Source organism: Myotis nattereri (assembly GCF_964212035.1).
Source record: "Myotis nattereri genome assembly, chromosome: 1".
Taxonomy (NCBI): domain Eukaryota; kingdom Metazoa; phylum Chordata; class Mammalia; order Chiroptera; family Vespertilionidae; genus Myotis; species Myotis nattereri.
Genome location: NC_138075.1, coordinates 89,236,255 through 89,252,465, shown reverse-complemented (window position 1 = coordinate 89,252,465; position 16,211 = coordinate 89,236,255). Strand labels below are relative to the sequence as shown.

At 36.4% G+C, this 16,211-nt stretch overlaps 1 protein-coding gene across 1 annotated transcript in view; it reads right to left on the bottom strand.

The window, feature by feature from the left end:
* The window catches only part of SRP54 (signal recognition particle 54), a 57,892-nt gene that overhangs the window by 14,201 nt on the left and 27,480 nt on the right, over positions 1–16,211 (bottom strand). Inside the window, exons 4-13 of the mRNA XM_081090124.1 lie at positions 15,981–16,065; positions 11,282–11,386; positions 8,278–8,344; positions 8,139–8,196; positions 4,311–4,461; positions 3,116–3,264; positions 2,699–2,799; positions 2,123–2,209; positions 1,577–1,650; positions 1,253–1,361 (exon numbers count right to left, since the gene is read on the bottom strand). Of these exons, the coding sequence (XP_080946250.1) occupies positions 1,253–1,361; positions 1,577–1,650; positions 2,123–2,209; positions 2,699–2,799; positions 3,116–3,264; positions 4,311–4,461; positions 8,139–8,196; positions 8,278–8,344; positions 11,282–11,386; positions 15,981–16,065 (986 nt within the window). The remainder of the gene's footprint in view (positions 1–1,252; positions 1,362–1,576; positions 1,651–2,122; positions 2,210–2,698; positions 2,800–3,115; positions 3,265–4,310; positions 4,462–8,138; positions 8,197–8,277; positions 8,345–11,281; positions 11,387–15,980; positions 16,066–16,211) is intronic.

Sequence of the window (16,211 nt, the reverse complement as noted above, 5' to 3'; positions counted from 1 at the left end):
TTAATACCTCTATCTTCACAATCAATACAACCATTAAACCAAAAATCAGCGAGGATATAAATCTAAGTTGACCCATTTCTAGTCTGGGTGACTGAGGAGATAGATAGAAGTGTCACTCACCAAGGGAGAAGCACTACATTTTGGATCTGATTTGCCTCAGAAAACTTTCAAACGTAAAAACAAAGATGTCTATCATTTAGTGAGCACCTAAAGAGAAGGTGATCCAGTGAGCCAAGAATGATTGAGTTTGAAGCCCACCTGCTCCACTCCAGCTAGTGATTTTGAGGAAATTATTCAACCTCCCTGCATCTCAGTTTCCTAATCTGTAAAAGCTAGATAACAATGGATTTTGACTCCAGAATTGTCCCTTAAGATTTGTCATGAAAATTAAGTGGGTTAATCATATATGTTAAGTCCTCAGGACAGTGCCTAAGGACAATGCCTAGGACACAGTAAAGTACTCTAGATATGGCTGCAATTATTAATTCTGTATGCAAAACTTCTTGCAGTGTTGAAGAGCAGAGATAAGAAAGACAGAATCTTATTTAAATTACTATGAAAGCCTAGAGCTTAGGAAAGAGGTAGAGACAAAAAAAAGCATGTATTTCTTTGTAAATGAGGTCAGAGGTCAAGTGGTAAAGAGCCTTAAAAAAGGGTATGTATGATATACATGCTGGATTGAATCAGAAAGGGTGCTTAAAAACTAGTAAAAAGATAAAGGGGTCTTGGGACTAGAAATGCTAATGGAATGAGAACCAGATAAAAGACCTGAAATATAGAAGGCAGTGATATTAAAGGATTAGAGAGATAGAGCAATGTACTTCATCTAAGAAGACTGAAAAATGAACAATCAGTTTCAGAGCAAAATAAGTTTGTAAACATTGCTTAAACTATCCCTCTCTCATAAATATCATTTCACGTTAGCATACTAGAGATCTGAAGAGACTTATAAATACACTTATTAGTTTCTTTTAAACCTGGCCTTCCACCAAATTTATTTGACTACAGAGCTCCCCTTTTAAGTTCTTTCTACCAACATCATGAAGAACTAGTGTTGTTTCCATGGAACTAGACCTTTTTCTCAATGATGAAGTCTATCTACTAATCATTAACTTCTGAGTAAGAGCTTTCAAACAAATACAAATCTACCTAACAAAAGCCTTGCAGTCTCAATTGTTCTCCATCTTGTCCACAAGACCACAATGAAACTTTCAACTTGCTGATATGCAGAACAAGTAATCTACCAACTTACCTTGATCATTCATACTATCCATTATCGTCATTAATTTCTTTAGCCTTGCCATTGACTCCTGTTCATTTCCTTTGCTCATAAAATCTGTTCCAAAACCAGGGATCATCCCCTAAAACAGACATATTTAAACATAAAATCAATAATAGCTTGAGATGAATTATTCCGAATGTTGACATTTAATTATTGGCATTAACATTGATACTAAGTTTTTAAAGTATATATTTTTACCCAAATATTAAAAATAATTAAAGCAAGTACATCTGTTCTTAGAAATTTCAATGAAAAACAAAACAAGTTAGAAAAAAACTTTTTAGGATAACTAACCAAGATTTGGCTGAAAGGGCCCATTTTCATAATATTTTGAAATTGTTCATACATGTCTCGCAACGTAAATTGACCTGAAATACAATGTGAGTCAGATATATTAGAGAATGTACATCTCATTTCATAAAACTAATATTTTCTTTCATTATGGGTTCATCTTGAAGCACACTTACAAAATATCCAATCAATAAATAGTCACTGAGCAGTTATGTGCAAGATCATAGAATGAATTCAATAGAGAATATACAGATACACAGATCCTATCCTAGAGAAGCTTACCTTCTATCAGAGAAAATGGAATAAAAAAATACACAAGGCACTTGAAAACAAGGCAGATAAACTATACCCACTAGAATGACTAAAATTAAATTGCTCAGATGTCTGAAATTTAAAATGATTTGCATATAAATTATGTAAAAAAAATAAACATTTCAGGAACTGGCTTTAGTAATAGACTTATCATTTCAAACAAATAAATACTAGTTTTATTAAAAAGCAAGCAATAGAAGATATTCTGAGATAAAATGCTTTTGGCTCCTTATATACCATGTTTCAACTTCTCTATAAGTGCTTCATTGTCATCCAACTTCAACTCGTTGACTTTATCTATCAGTCCTTCAATGTCACCCATACCTATAATATGTAAAAAAGTTAAATTAACAACTAATAGCATACCTTACTTTACATTACACAAAATACATGCACATACATAATAACCCTGTGAGACAGGCAGGTCTGTTATTTCTATTTCACTTTATAGGTGCAAAAACTGAAGCTAGAGAGGTTAAGTGACAAAGCAGGGATGTCAACCCAGGGTTTAATTCCAAATTCCATGCTCTCTATAACAGCTGGAGACATTATAAAAGTTTTATTGCTGTTTTTACTACTATTAGTACAACCACGTATTTCTGTATTGTGCTCTATAACTTTTCCAAAAAACTTGCCATCTAATAGCTCATGTTAACACTCTAACCACAGGAAGCATCCTTACTTTACAGGTAAGGAAGATAAATCATAGAAGGATATGATTTTCCTGAACTAGTTAGTTAGTGGACAGAATTAAAATCCTAAAGATCCATGCTATTTCTTGGAGATTTCTGTGTATTCTACCATCATACATACCAAGAAGTTTGCTGATGAAAGGCTGTGTTTTAAAAGGTTCAAAGTCATCTATATGTTCCCCTGTACCAATGAAAATAATCGGACTTTTTGTGGCAGCAACTCTGCAAAAAGAAAACATAAAAGGAAAACAAATTTCTTGCATATTTCAAAGCTAATTAGACAGAAGAACATAGCTCAAATTTCTTTTAACTAGTTAAAACAAAACTATGTATCAGAGGGACTCCAAAATTTTGTTTCTATTTAAACTTCTTTCATGGACCACATTAGGTCCACTATTGGAATATATTTTAAATAATCAATAAGAAATCTGTAAATAAGCACATGTGCTCATGCACGCATACACACAGACACACAGACACACACACACACAAACCATATAAGCCTAAGACATAGCACAAGAGCATCAATGATACTTACGCACTGAGGGCACCACCTCCTTTTGCGTGGCCATCAAGTTTTGTCACTATAACTGAGGCTACATCTACTTTATCTTTAAAAGCCTTAGCCTGGGCTTCACAGGCCTGCCCAATGGAGGCATCCATCACATAAACAATGTTATCAGGTTGCTAGAAAATTTAAATAGAAAAGATACATATTTTTCCTGATCTTTAGCAATTTCATCATTAGAAGCTATATAAAATATTTATTATAAATAATTATTCATCCAATCAATAAATATTTATTGAGGGAGTACTATGTATTAGACACTATTAGGTCCTAAGACAAAGAGATGAATAAGAAAATCCTTGTCCTAGTGCGACTTACATTCTAGTCAGAGGAGACTGATAATAAATAGGTATACAAGTAAAATGGGATAGAGAATATCAGTTTTGAGGTGAGGGAATCTTCATTAGGTAGGGTAATCAGGGAAGGCCTCTCTAGAGGTAACATTTGGGCCAAGCCCTGAATAAACAGAAAAAAGTTACACAAAGATCTGGAAGAATAACACTGTAGGCAAAGAAGAGCAAAAGTAAATCGGAGAAAAAGAAAAAGTAGAAGAGTGTACATGGAAACCAAATTGAATAAAATATAGGTGAGGCTATTTCTCTTCGCTGTGCTTAACTAGGTCAAAATATTTGCATAGCTAAAAAGAAACTTATTATAATGAAGCAGTAAGCAAAGAATTATAGAATCCATCCAGTGGCAAAACATGGGTTTATAATATGTGCTACAGATTACCTATAAACTGCTTCCTCTTTCCAAATTACTTCCATCAAAATTCTTAAGAGAAACTAACTGATGATTAATATTTTAAGTGCTTCACTTTGAACATTCTAAAGAAATGTTTCTAACTTAATGTAAGTATTTACAGAAAGGAAATGCAACAGTTATTAAAGGTTCATTCCTGAATTTTTTTGTTTGTTTTCTCATACACACTTATATAAGATGAATGAGATAGGAAATTATTTTTCTGATACTTGCTCATGAAAATTTCATACTTAATATAGAGAAGATAAAGTTATTTTCATACAGATTGAGGTACCCAAAACAAAAATAAAGTACTTGGAACCTGTCTTATAGGCAAAAAATAATTTATACAGATCATAAACTCAATCAGGGTTTACAATTAACTTAACCAAAGACTTCATAATGTTAAACTGAAGCTACTTACTATAGCATTAGCAACTTGAAGCATTTCTTCAAACAAAGAGTCTTCTTGTTTATGACGGCCACTTGTATCAACAATAATAATTTCAAAATTTTCATTTTTGAACTTCTCCACTCCTTCAGAGGCAATGATAACAGGATCCATTTCTGTATAGCTATTTAACATGGACAATGATTTAACAACCACAACACCAAAACTTCCTTTAATCTATTATAGAAAGGTCATAATGATCTCAATTTCAATTTAGAAGAATAAAATCTAATAAGTATTATATATAGAAATTTGATATATGATTAGCATAAAGCGGTATCCAATTACAAAATCCTATATGATTCTGCTATATGTCTTTCTTGAATAAATTGTGTTTCCTTTAATTTTTAAAAACACAGTAATTGAATTTATGTTATCTAGTATTTCACACATGCTTTTCCATTTAATACCCTTTTGTAAGCATTACAAAAACCATTAAATGTTCCTGTAAAGTATGACTTTTAGGCTATAAGCATTCTATCAGATAGCTATGTCATCGTTTATTAATAAATGTCTTATTGTTGGTCATTTAAGGTTTTTCTAATTTCTTGGTATTAAAAATATAGTCAATGAGAAACACATTAATGTTGCTTCTTTGAAATTATTATGATCCACCTCTATAGGTTGACCTTAAATAAATTGGTCTGACCGTTTAGACTTTTGATTTTTAAAACAAAAATGTCCTCCACAACATTTAATTTCATTCCTATTGCACTACATTTTTACAATCTTCAAAAATGTTTCACTTTGAAAATAACAAAATAAGATCAAATTTTAATTTGTATTCTCTTGATTAGTGGCAACTTTTTATACAGATCAATACTGTCAAATGAAAAGACATAATCTAAAAAAAATGTTTTTCCCTAAAATAACAACACAAATTAGGTAGAAAATACACTTAATAAGAGTATGTGTGAGCCCTAACCAGTTTGGCTCAGTGGATAGAGTATCAGCCTGCGGACTCAAGGGTCCCAGGTTCAATTCCAGTCAAGGGCATGTACCTTGGTTGAGGGCACATCCCCAGGAGGGGGAGTGCAGGAGGCAGCTGATCGATGTTTCTCTCTCATTGATGTTTCTAACTCTCCATCCCTCTCCCTTCCCCTCTGTAAAAAAACAATAAAATATATTTTTTAAAAAAAGAGTATGTGTGAGATTTAAATGAAGGAAATTACTAGTTATGGACATAAAAATATTTTTTTAACAAAAAAGATATAGCAGATTCCTAAATGGAACTATACAAATATAGTAAGGATGTCAGTTCTCCCCTAAATTAACTGATTTCAATGTAGTTCCAATAAAAATCTTGGGGTGATTTTTCATTTTGAAATTTAATAAAGAATTCTAAAATTTATCCAGGGAAATTAGCTGGTTAGAATAGGCAAGAAAATGTTGATAAAGAAAATACAAATTAGTTACTACTAGATATATGATCAGATATGTTCATAAGGAAAGTGCTTAATAATATACATACATACATACAAATGAATACAATGATGCCATAAAAAAGAATTATCTTAAACAGTATATTGTCTGTTACAGAATTATTAAGATCCCATTTTCTTAGAATTTGTTTTAATGAAGTATAACATACATAGAAAAAGTCACACAAATGATCAACTCAATGAATTTTCGCAAAGCAAACACACCAAGATCAAGAAACAACGTAACTAGCACCTCACTCCCTCCCAGTAATAATCACTATCTTGTCAGAAGATCCCATTTTTAATCAATTCTATAGTGGCATATTTACATACAATGAAATGCACTATTTTAAATGTTAATTTTGATTAATTTGACAAATTTACATAACTCATATAACCACTACCACAGCAATCGAGGTACAAAGCACTGTAAGAGTCTATTTTAATTTAAAATGATCTATCTATCCATCTATCTATCCATCCATCCACCCATCCATCTACCTACTTACTTATCTATTTGATTTGTAAAGATATTGAAATCAAGTATAGATGGACATGCTAAAAACTGTTAACTGGGAAGTGAAACTATTAGTGATTTCACTTCTTTAATTTAAAACTTTTAATTAAAATAATGTTTTTTTTTAAAAAGATAGAACAAATAACATTACAGTTCTGTATCTACCACCTCCCCCACCAAATACTATATATAAATTTAACATTGCAGATATATCAAGTTCTTCCCCAGTCCCATTCCCTTCAGCCCTCCAATATGTTTTTTAAGGTAACATGAATAAAGGATAGGTTATTTAATAAACAGTATTGAGAATACTAGTTAAAAATTAATACTCTGGCCCTAACTGGTTTGGTTCAGTGGATAGAGGTCGGCCTGTGGACTGAAGGGTCCTGGGTTCGATTCTGGTCAAGGGCACATGCCCAGGTTGTGGGCTCAAGTCCCAGTGTGGGGAGTGCAGGAGACAGCCGATCAATAATTCTCTCTTTCCCTCTCCCTTCTTCTCTGAAATCAATAAAAATATATATATATAAAAATTAATACTCTGGCTTTGGTCAAAAGTTCAAGTAATTATCAAAGCTATTATATCATTTGCAAATTTTGAACCTTACAGATATAACATTTTATTATCACTTGGACCTTTTTAAAAAAATATATTTTTATTGATTTCAGAGAGGAAGGGAGGAGAGAGAAAGAAACATCAATGATGAGAGATCATTGATCGGCTGCCTCCTGCACACCCCCAACTGGGGATCAAGCCTGCAACGTAGGCACGTGCTCTTGACTGGAATTGAACCGAGAACCCTTCAGTCCATAGGCTGATGCTCTATCCACAGAGCCAAACCAGCTAGGGCTCCCTTGACTTTTAAACCAATGTGAGAAACAGTTTTAATCCTAAAATTAAAATACCATTATTCATTAATCTACTTGTTAGAAATTATTATTAAAAAATAACAAATAACAAACAAATAAATAAAGAGCCTATATAGCCAAAGTTCACTAGCTTTTTTTGGCCAACCAAAAAGTAGAAGGTAATGACTAATAAAAAAAATATCCACTATTTAATTACCTCAAATTTTAGCTTCTTTAAACTTTCTTCCTGAAGGTATTATAAACCATTTACATTAATAATATTAAGAAAAACGCTATTTTCTCAAACAAATCCTCCTAAATTCAATCTAGACTTGTTTCTTTTCATTAATCATTCTAACATATACAAACTACCTAACTGAGTAGTAATGTATCAAATGAAGGATAGCAATGATCAGAATCTGAGATGTGTACAGATTATAAGCCATTTTAAGATGATCAATTTTTTTAAAAAACATTGGAGAGAGAGGGAGAGAGAGATTTGTTGTTCCACTTATTTATGCATTCATCGGCTGATTTCTTGTATGTGTCCTGACCAGAGATCAAACCCACAACCTTGGTGTATGGGGACAACACTCTAACCAACTGAGCTACCCAACCAGGCAGAACATCAAACTTTTTAAAATGATGTACTAAAGCAACAGGCAGTATGGAATTCACCACTGTGTGTTTAAACGAGGAGTGCTTTAGACAGATCTTAAAAGAAACAATAGGAATAGAGAGCAGCAGGAGGAGTTCAGAAAGTATGCAAAGGCAGGATGATAAGCATGCAAAGCAGAATTAAAAACTAAACAATTTCTACTCTAATCTATCAGGTTGAACCAGAAGAGTTGTTATAGTAATAAAAGTTACCAACTTAATAATTATAGTCCCACTTTGTTCCTGAAAGAATATAAACTTGTAAGTATATATTAGTATATATTAAAATGTGACTAGATAACATAAAATAAAGAGACAAGATGAAGCACTTGAGTATCAAAATAAAAAACAAAAACCCACCTTCCGTAGAATGGAATTCTTGCTTTGGTAGCATTCTGTTTTAGTTGGTCAAAAGCTCCTACGAGATAAAGAGTTAATGAATTCTCAAACTTAAAAATAAAAATTACAGGAAACAAAATTTTAAATTTCAACACATTACCTGCTCTGAATGTGTCTGCACATATCAAACAGGTCTTCCAACCTTTCCTCTGGTAATAATAAGCTAACTGGGAAAGGAAGATTAAAAAATATGTAATATCAATAAAAATACATTATTATATACAGAATTTTTACTGTTTATCCTAGTTATTTACTTAAGGAATTAAGTAAAACTACCCATATTCTCCTGAGTAATATTATTAAATTTTTTAATATAGTAACTTTCCTAAAGAGTTTAAATTCTGCCATACAGTCACATTCAAAGGATATAAGATGATCCAGCAACAAATGACTGTAGTAAAAATTTTTAATTACTATTAGTGTCCATAAAGTAAAAATAGTAACATAATCTTCTAAGAAATAATCTTTTGTTTTTTTTCTAAGCTTTAACATAGTTGAAGCTTGTGAAACTAAAGGTGGTAACAAAGTTGAGGCACCCAATTCTGGAGGAAAGTGTGGTATAATAAATTAAAAATTAGCATCTACACTAATAAAAGAGAAAAATGGTAATTGGCATACGGCGCTACCCTTTTCATTGGCTAATCAGGGCTATATGCAAATTAACTGCCAACTGAGATGGCAGTTAACTGCCAACAAAGATGGCGGCTAATTTGCATATGTAGGCACAATGCAGGGAGGCGAAAGGGAAAGCAGGAAGAAGACCCCTGCCACTGACAGTGATCGGAAACCCAGGGGGGAGCTAAGAGCCTTTGCCCTGCCCCCCAGCCATGATCGGAGAATCAGGCGCCTTTGCCGCCGTGGCCAGTGATAGCAGGAAGTAGGGGTGGAGCCAGCGATGGGAGCTGGGCACGGTCGAAGCTGGCAGTCCCAGGAGCTAGGGGTCCCTTGCCTGGGCCTAAAGCGGAGCCCACGATCACGGGGCCGCTGCAGCTGCGGGTTGCCGCTGCCCAAACCCGACGCCTCAGCAAGAGGCGTCCTGCAGGGGCAGGGGCGGAGCCCGCGCGATTGCGGCGCCCCCCGCTGCCACTGCGGGTCCCCGCTGCCCAGGCCTGAAGCCTGGGTCAGAGGTGTCAGGCTTGGGTGGGGGGTGGAGCAAGCGATCAGAGGGAGATGGGGGTCCCCTGCCCAGCCATGATTCCTGGGCCAGAGGCCTCAGGCCTGGGCAGGGGTCAGAGCCAGTGATCGGGGGGAGATGGGGGTCCCCTGTCCAAGCCTGACACCTCTGGTGGAGGCGTCAGGCCTGGGCAAGGGGCCGATCAGGCGATTGGAGGGTGATGGGGGTCTATGCCTCTGGCCGAGGCATCAGGCCTGGGCAAGGGGCAGAGCCAACAATCGGAGGGGTCTGGGGGTCCCCTGCCCAGGTCTGACGTCTCCGCCAGAGGCCTCAGGCCTGGGCTGGGGGCAGAACCAGTGATGGGGGGAGGAAATGAGGGTCCCCTGCCCAGGCCTGACGCCTCTGTCAGAGGCGTCAGGCCTGGGCAAGGGGCCGATCCTGCGATTGGAGGGTGATGGGGGTCAACGCCTGAGGGCTCCCAGTATGTGAGAGGGGATAGGCTGGGATGAGGGACACTCCCCCCCCCCCCCAACCCAGTGCACGAATTTCGTGCACCGGGCCCCTAGTTATATATATAAAAGCCTAAGCAATCGAACGACTGGTCGCTATGACATGCACTGACCACCAGGGGACAGACACTCTTGTCCGGATCGGGCCTGTGGGGATCAGGCCAAAACCGGCTATCCGACATCTCCTGAGGGGTCCCAGATTGCGGGAGGGCACAGGCCAGGCCAAGGGAACCCACTGTGCATGAATCCATGTACCAGGCCACTAGTTTAAAATAAAGATCTATATTATGCTGGATGTGACACTGTGAATAGGAGAGTCTTGAGCCATAGGAGATAAGGTAAACTTTCCTTTTTTTCCTCTAAAAAACATATACTCAGCTCCTTAAAGGACAGGAAGTCTTATTGGTAAAAGAAATAACATAGTTATATAGAAACTAGAGGCCCAGTACATGAAATTCATCCACTGAGGGGGTCCCTGAGCCTGGCCTGCGCCCTCACAGTCTTGGACCCCTAGCTCCTCACCGTCAGCCTGCTTGCTGCTCCTTACCGCTCGGCTTGCTGCTCCTTAGCACTGCCACGGAGTTGGGAGAGGCTCCAGCCACCACTGCTGCGCTCGCCAGCCATGAGCCGGGCTTCTGGCTGAGTGGCACTCCCCCTGTGGGAGCACAATGACCACCAGGGGGAGCTCCTGCATTGAGCATCTTCCCCCTGGTGGTCAGTGCGCATCATAGTGACCAGTCGTTCCTCTATTCAGTCGATTTGCATATTAGGCATTTTTTTTTTTAAAAAAGTATTTTATTGATTTTTTACAGAGAGGAAGGGAGAAGGAAAGAGAGTTAGAAACATCGATGAGAGAGAAGCATCGATCAGCTGCCTCCTGCACACCCCCTACCGGGGAGGTGCCTGCAACTAAGGTACATGCTCTTGACTGGAATCGAACCCAGGATCCTTAAGTCCGCAGGCCAATGCTCTATCCACTGAGCCAAACCAGTCAGGGCACATATTAGGCTTTTATTACATAGGATCTGTCATTTTTACAAAAAGCAATCACAAGTGCCCTGGCGGGATAGAGCATTAGCCTGTGGCCTGAAGGGTCCAGGGTTCGATTCTGGTCAAGGGTACATGCTTGGGTTGCGGGCTTGATCCCCACTGGGGGGCATGAAGGAGGCGGCCGATCAATGATCTCTCTCATCATTTATGTTTCTACCTCTCTCTCCCTCTCCCTTCCTCTCTGAAATCAATAAAATATATATATATATATATATATATATACATATTTTTTTTTTTAAAAAGCAATCACAAGAGAAACTATGGGTTTACTTTTTCTTATCCTACAAAAAGCTATTACAAATATATAATAGATACATCAAGTAACACAAATCTGAAAAGCAATAATACTATAAAGCCTGATTTAACATAAAATTTGATTTTTATAAACCTATCTTTTCTATAACTTTATTTTAAAATTAATTATAATTTACCTTTGAACATGTGGTAGTTTTACCACTCCCTTGCAATCCAACAAACATTATCACATTCTGTTTTCCTTTAGTAGGTGTCCATGCTTTAACTCCAGGGTCTACAAGCTACATTCCAAAAATAAAATCAGGTTAACATATGCTTACATTCAAAGCATCTCTCCCCAAAACTTTTAAATTGCAAAAATAATTTAAGGACATTTGTATAAAAGGAAACCATTATTCTACCATTCTAATACAACTCTATTTCCCTTTGTACACACATAGTGAAATTTAAGAACTTAAAATAATGCATTGTGAAGTCATAAGCAAGCCTATAATGCCAAACCAATTCAGAGTAAGGATCTCAAAACATTTTTTAGGACAAAGTAGGATGTGAATGAAATGTGAGATTGAGTTTGAGCCAAAGGAGCAATCCACACCAGCACTGCAGAAATATGAAAATATATATATAGGCCACATATGAATTTTAAAATTTCTAATAGTGACATTTAAAAAAGCAAAAACAATATTAATTTTAATATTTTATTTAACCCAATACACCCAAAATATTAACATTTCAACATGTGGTCTATACTTAAAAATTAAGATATTTTATATTCCCTTTTTCTATAGTAGGTCTTCAAATTTGGCAAGTGTTTCATACTTACAGTAAACCTCAATTTGGACTAGCCATACTACAAAAGTGCTCAATAACCACAGGTGGCAAATGGCTACAATACTGAGACAGCACCTATCTTTACATTCAATTTGACAAACGTTGATATATGAGCAAAATTATAAATTACGTGAAAGACGTTCCAAGTCAGTCAAATGTCAAATTTTCCAACACCAAAGATCTACTGTTCTATAAATTAATTATATTTAGAGGGTTAATAAAAAATAATGTGGAAAATTAAGGTTCATACATGAATAGTCCCCAAACTAACAAGCATGAGGTATTTTTAAAGTTCATTGGAAAAAAAACTAATTCATTTGCAAGTCAGTTGTTTGGAGCTTAAAACATGGATCTCTGTCCTATATAATAAAAGCCTAATATGAGCCTAACCAGTTTGGCTCAGTGGATGGAGCGTCGGCCTGCGGACTGAAGAGTCCCAGGTTTGATTCCGGTCAAGGGCATGTACCTTGGTTGCAGGCACATCCCCAGTGGGGAGTGTGCAGGAGGCAGCTGATCGATGTTTCTCTCTCGTTGATTTTTCTAACTCTCTATCCCTCTCCATTCCTCTCTGTAAAAAATCAATAAAATATATTTTTTAAAAAAAGCCTAATATGTTAAGTGTCTGGTCGTCTGTTCAACCAATCAAAGTGTTATATGCTAAGGCCGCTCAACTGCTCGCTATGACGTGCACTGACCATCAGGGGGCAGATGCTCCATCTGGTAGGTTAGCTTGCTGCTGGGGTCCAGCCAATCAGGACTGAGTGAGAGGGGCCAGACACTCCCTAGAGCCCTCCCTCGGTCCCTCCTGGGCTGGCCAACCTCCCATGTCCCTCTCCAACCCCACTCGTGCACTGGTGGGGTCCCTTGGCCTGGCCTGCGCCCTCTCACAATCTGGGCTGAGGAACCCAATCCCCGAGCGCACGAATTTCGTACACCAGGCCTCTAGTATAATAATAAAAACATAATAGTAATTAATGTCCTAGATCAGAAATTGACAAACTACTGTATGTGTATAAAAAGCTTAATGAAACATTACCACACCCATTCACTTACTGCTTTTGTGCTACAACAGCAGAGCTGAGTAGTTGCAACAGAAACCATATGGCTCACGAAGCCGAAACTATTCAGTCTTTAGGAGTAAGTTTGCCAAACTCATGCTAAAGGATACCATAAAAGTCACATAATCCATATTATACTTGAATTTGGAGGAAAGCCACGTTGTAGAGAAAGGAGGAAAAGAATACACATTTGCCTAGCCTTATTAAGTGAACTTATGAAATAGGCAAAATCTATCTTAAATATAAATCCACTCCTTTTAGAAAACTGATGCCACCTTACATTTACCTCCATTCTCTATATCTCATGGCCAAATGAGCTCTCTATGAACCTACTATTTGGAACATATGCATTTTACTGAATTATTATTTTATAAATCTATTCTTCCAGCTGCACTCTACAATAATAGTATTGAAATTTTTAGTTTCAGGACTCCTTTATAATCATAGTTTGTAAAGGTTAGTGCAATGTAGAATATGAAACCCTATTAACTTTCTTTTTTTTCCTATTAACTTTCATACTCTATTACAGTGACTTTCAACCTTTTTCATCTCATGACACACATAAACTAATTACTAAAATTCTGTGGCATACCAAAATATATACTGTACTTTTTGCTGATCTGACAAAAAAAAAATAGGTATAATTTTGATTCATTCACACCAGACAGCTGTTGTTGTGCTGGCTTTTGTCATTTTTTTAATATTATAACCTAAGGGAAAAGAGGTCAGTGCCCCTGACTAAACAGTCAGATATTGAATGTTTTAAAAATTCTTGCAGCCCACCAGTGTGCCACTGCAGTTGAAAATTGCTGCTCTATTACATTAAAATCTGTTATTATATCTTGCACTTTGCATGGATCTTACATGTTACATGATTTTCTAATATCGTACATTAGTCATTTTGAAAATATTGGGATTCACATTCACTATACAACATCAAATAATTTTATTTATTAATATCAATACTGATATCATCAGAAAAGTAAATATTGGAACACTGTCAAACTTAAGGTAGAGATACAAGTTTTTAGTTTTCACTTGAAAACTTGAATTTTATCGCTGGCCACAATATTGTTAGTTATTTACCTTCAAGTGCCAGGCTTACTTTATTTACTTTGGAGAAAATATTTGCCAAATACCCAAGTCTGAATAACCAGACTATCTATTTGTTGTACATTCACATAAAAATGGTGATGTAGCCCTGACCGGTTTGGCTCAGTGGATACAGCGTCGGCCTGCGGACTGAAGGGTCCCAGGTTTGATTCAGGTCAAGGGCATGTACCTTGGTTGCGGGCACATCCCCAGTAGGGGGTGTGCAGGAGGCAGCTGATCGATGTTTCTCTCATTGATGTTTCTAACTCCCTATCCCTCTCCCTTCCTCTCTCTAAAAAAATCAATAAAATATATTTTAAAAAATAAAAATAATCTTTAAAAAATGGTGATGTAGAAAAAAAGTGGCTTACAATCAAACAACCACACTTGTGCATTCCTCAAGTTAACCATCAAATTTCAGTATGCAGCAAAAGGGCTTTCTGCATATTTCCCATTTCATCACACAAAATCTTATAAAGACGTGTGTATACTCAAGGATCAAGATTTAGTACAACTAATAATTTCTATTGCTCCATCAAGGACATTCTTAAGTGAAACTGGCAATTTATTTATTTATTGCAAGTGTGTGGTAGTAAAGAGTACAATGTCTACCAGTATAGTTTGGTGCCATTGCTTTGATTTGTGCTGGGGAGTTTTACTCACAAGTCCTTTTGCACCATCAGTGCAAATACCAACACAGTAAAAGAGACAAAAAAGGCAAATAATGTTTTCATGTTACTGTGAAAACAGTTTGACCTTACTTTGAACACCACTGCTCTGGACCATAAGCTTCTAAATATAAGCACCAGTCTTGCTCATTTCTGTTATCAGCGGCATTTAGCATACTGCCTAGAATAAGGCAGATACTCAATAAACGCTTTTTAACAAAGCACTTGATGCTCCGGAATCGCCTATAGAAGCCAACCCCTAAAATTAACAATTTTCACTCATCCTGTGCTCATCTCAGGTGTTAGATGAAAAGCAATCTGGAAATAATGTGAGCAGCACTGCACAAGGAATTTGGAGATCAGACCTAGGTCTGCCACCAACTAGTTGCAACTGCAACTGAGAAGTATGACTCAACTGCAACTGAGAAGTATGACTGGATAAATCTCTGATTGCTTTCCTCTGAATTTCCTTTTTTATTAATTAGTCTACAGAACTAAACTGAAATGACATAGCCATCTGAGATAACTAGACTTTCTCTAAGTACTAATCAGCTCTGCAGGAACCAAAGGAGTAGTTCAAACAAATCACACAACATAGAGAAAAATACCAGGAGACCACTAGCAGACATCTGTTGCTCTTTAAAAAGAAAAAGAAAGAAAAAAAAGAGGCTTTAGTTCCTTCTCCTTCCCCTCTCCCCACCATTAGATTGCATACGTATTTATTAAAACTCTAAAGATTTCACTGTAATTTTCATGACAGCAGCAACAGTATCAGTTCTAAGGTGAGGCAGGGTAAGGTTATATTTACTCGTGCAAAATGAAACTTTGTTAAACCAAAATTGCTCATATCTAGGCAAGAGTTGGGATATTTGGCCTTTTCAAAGAGAATACTGTACACAATGAAGAGTGTAGAAAAGAACACTTGCCCAGAGTGATTTTCTGTACAAAAGTAGGACCTGCAAATAGGCAAAACATGACTTTGGCATTTTTTTGCAGGAATAGTACTGGACTTCATATCTGTAATCAGAATTTTGTATTTAGAAAAGTCTATAATAAAATTAGGCCATTTTAGAAAAGTTAATAATCCTCAATACTTCTAATATAGATTAACAGTCTATAAAAATATAAAAAAGTATTCTAAAATAGTATTCCTGTTTGTAGTGCTAAGGTATTTTTACCCTTTGAGTCTATAGAGAATCATAGCAGAAGCTTGATATACTTTTTACCTTCACAAGTTCTTTAAATACAGCATGCTGAATCATTTTTCTTTTGTTAAGACCAGATGCCATCTCTTCAAGATCAATAGCAGACCTTCATGATGATGGTATTTGGGGGTAGGAGGAAGAAGAACCAGTTAAGACACTAAAAAAAGAAGCTCCTCTCCCAAAGAATGTAAAAATATTTAATTATTCATATTAATAGCCTTCAAATTAACATGCATATAATTACTACAGATT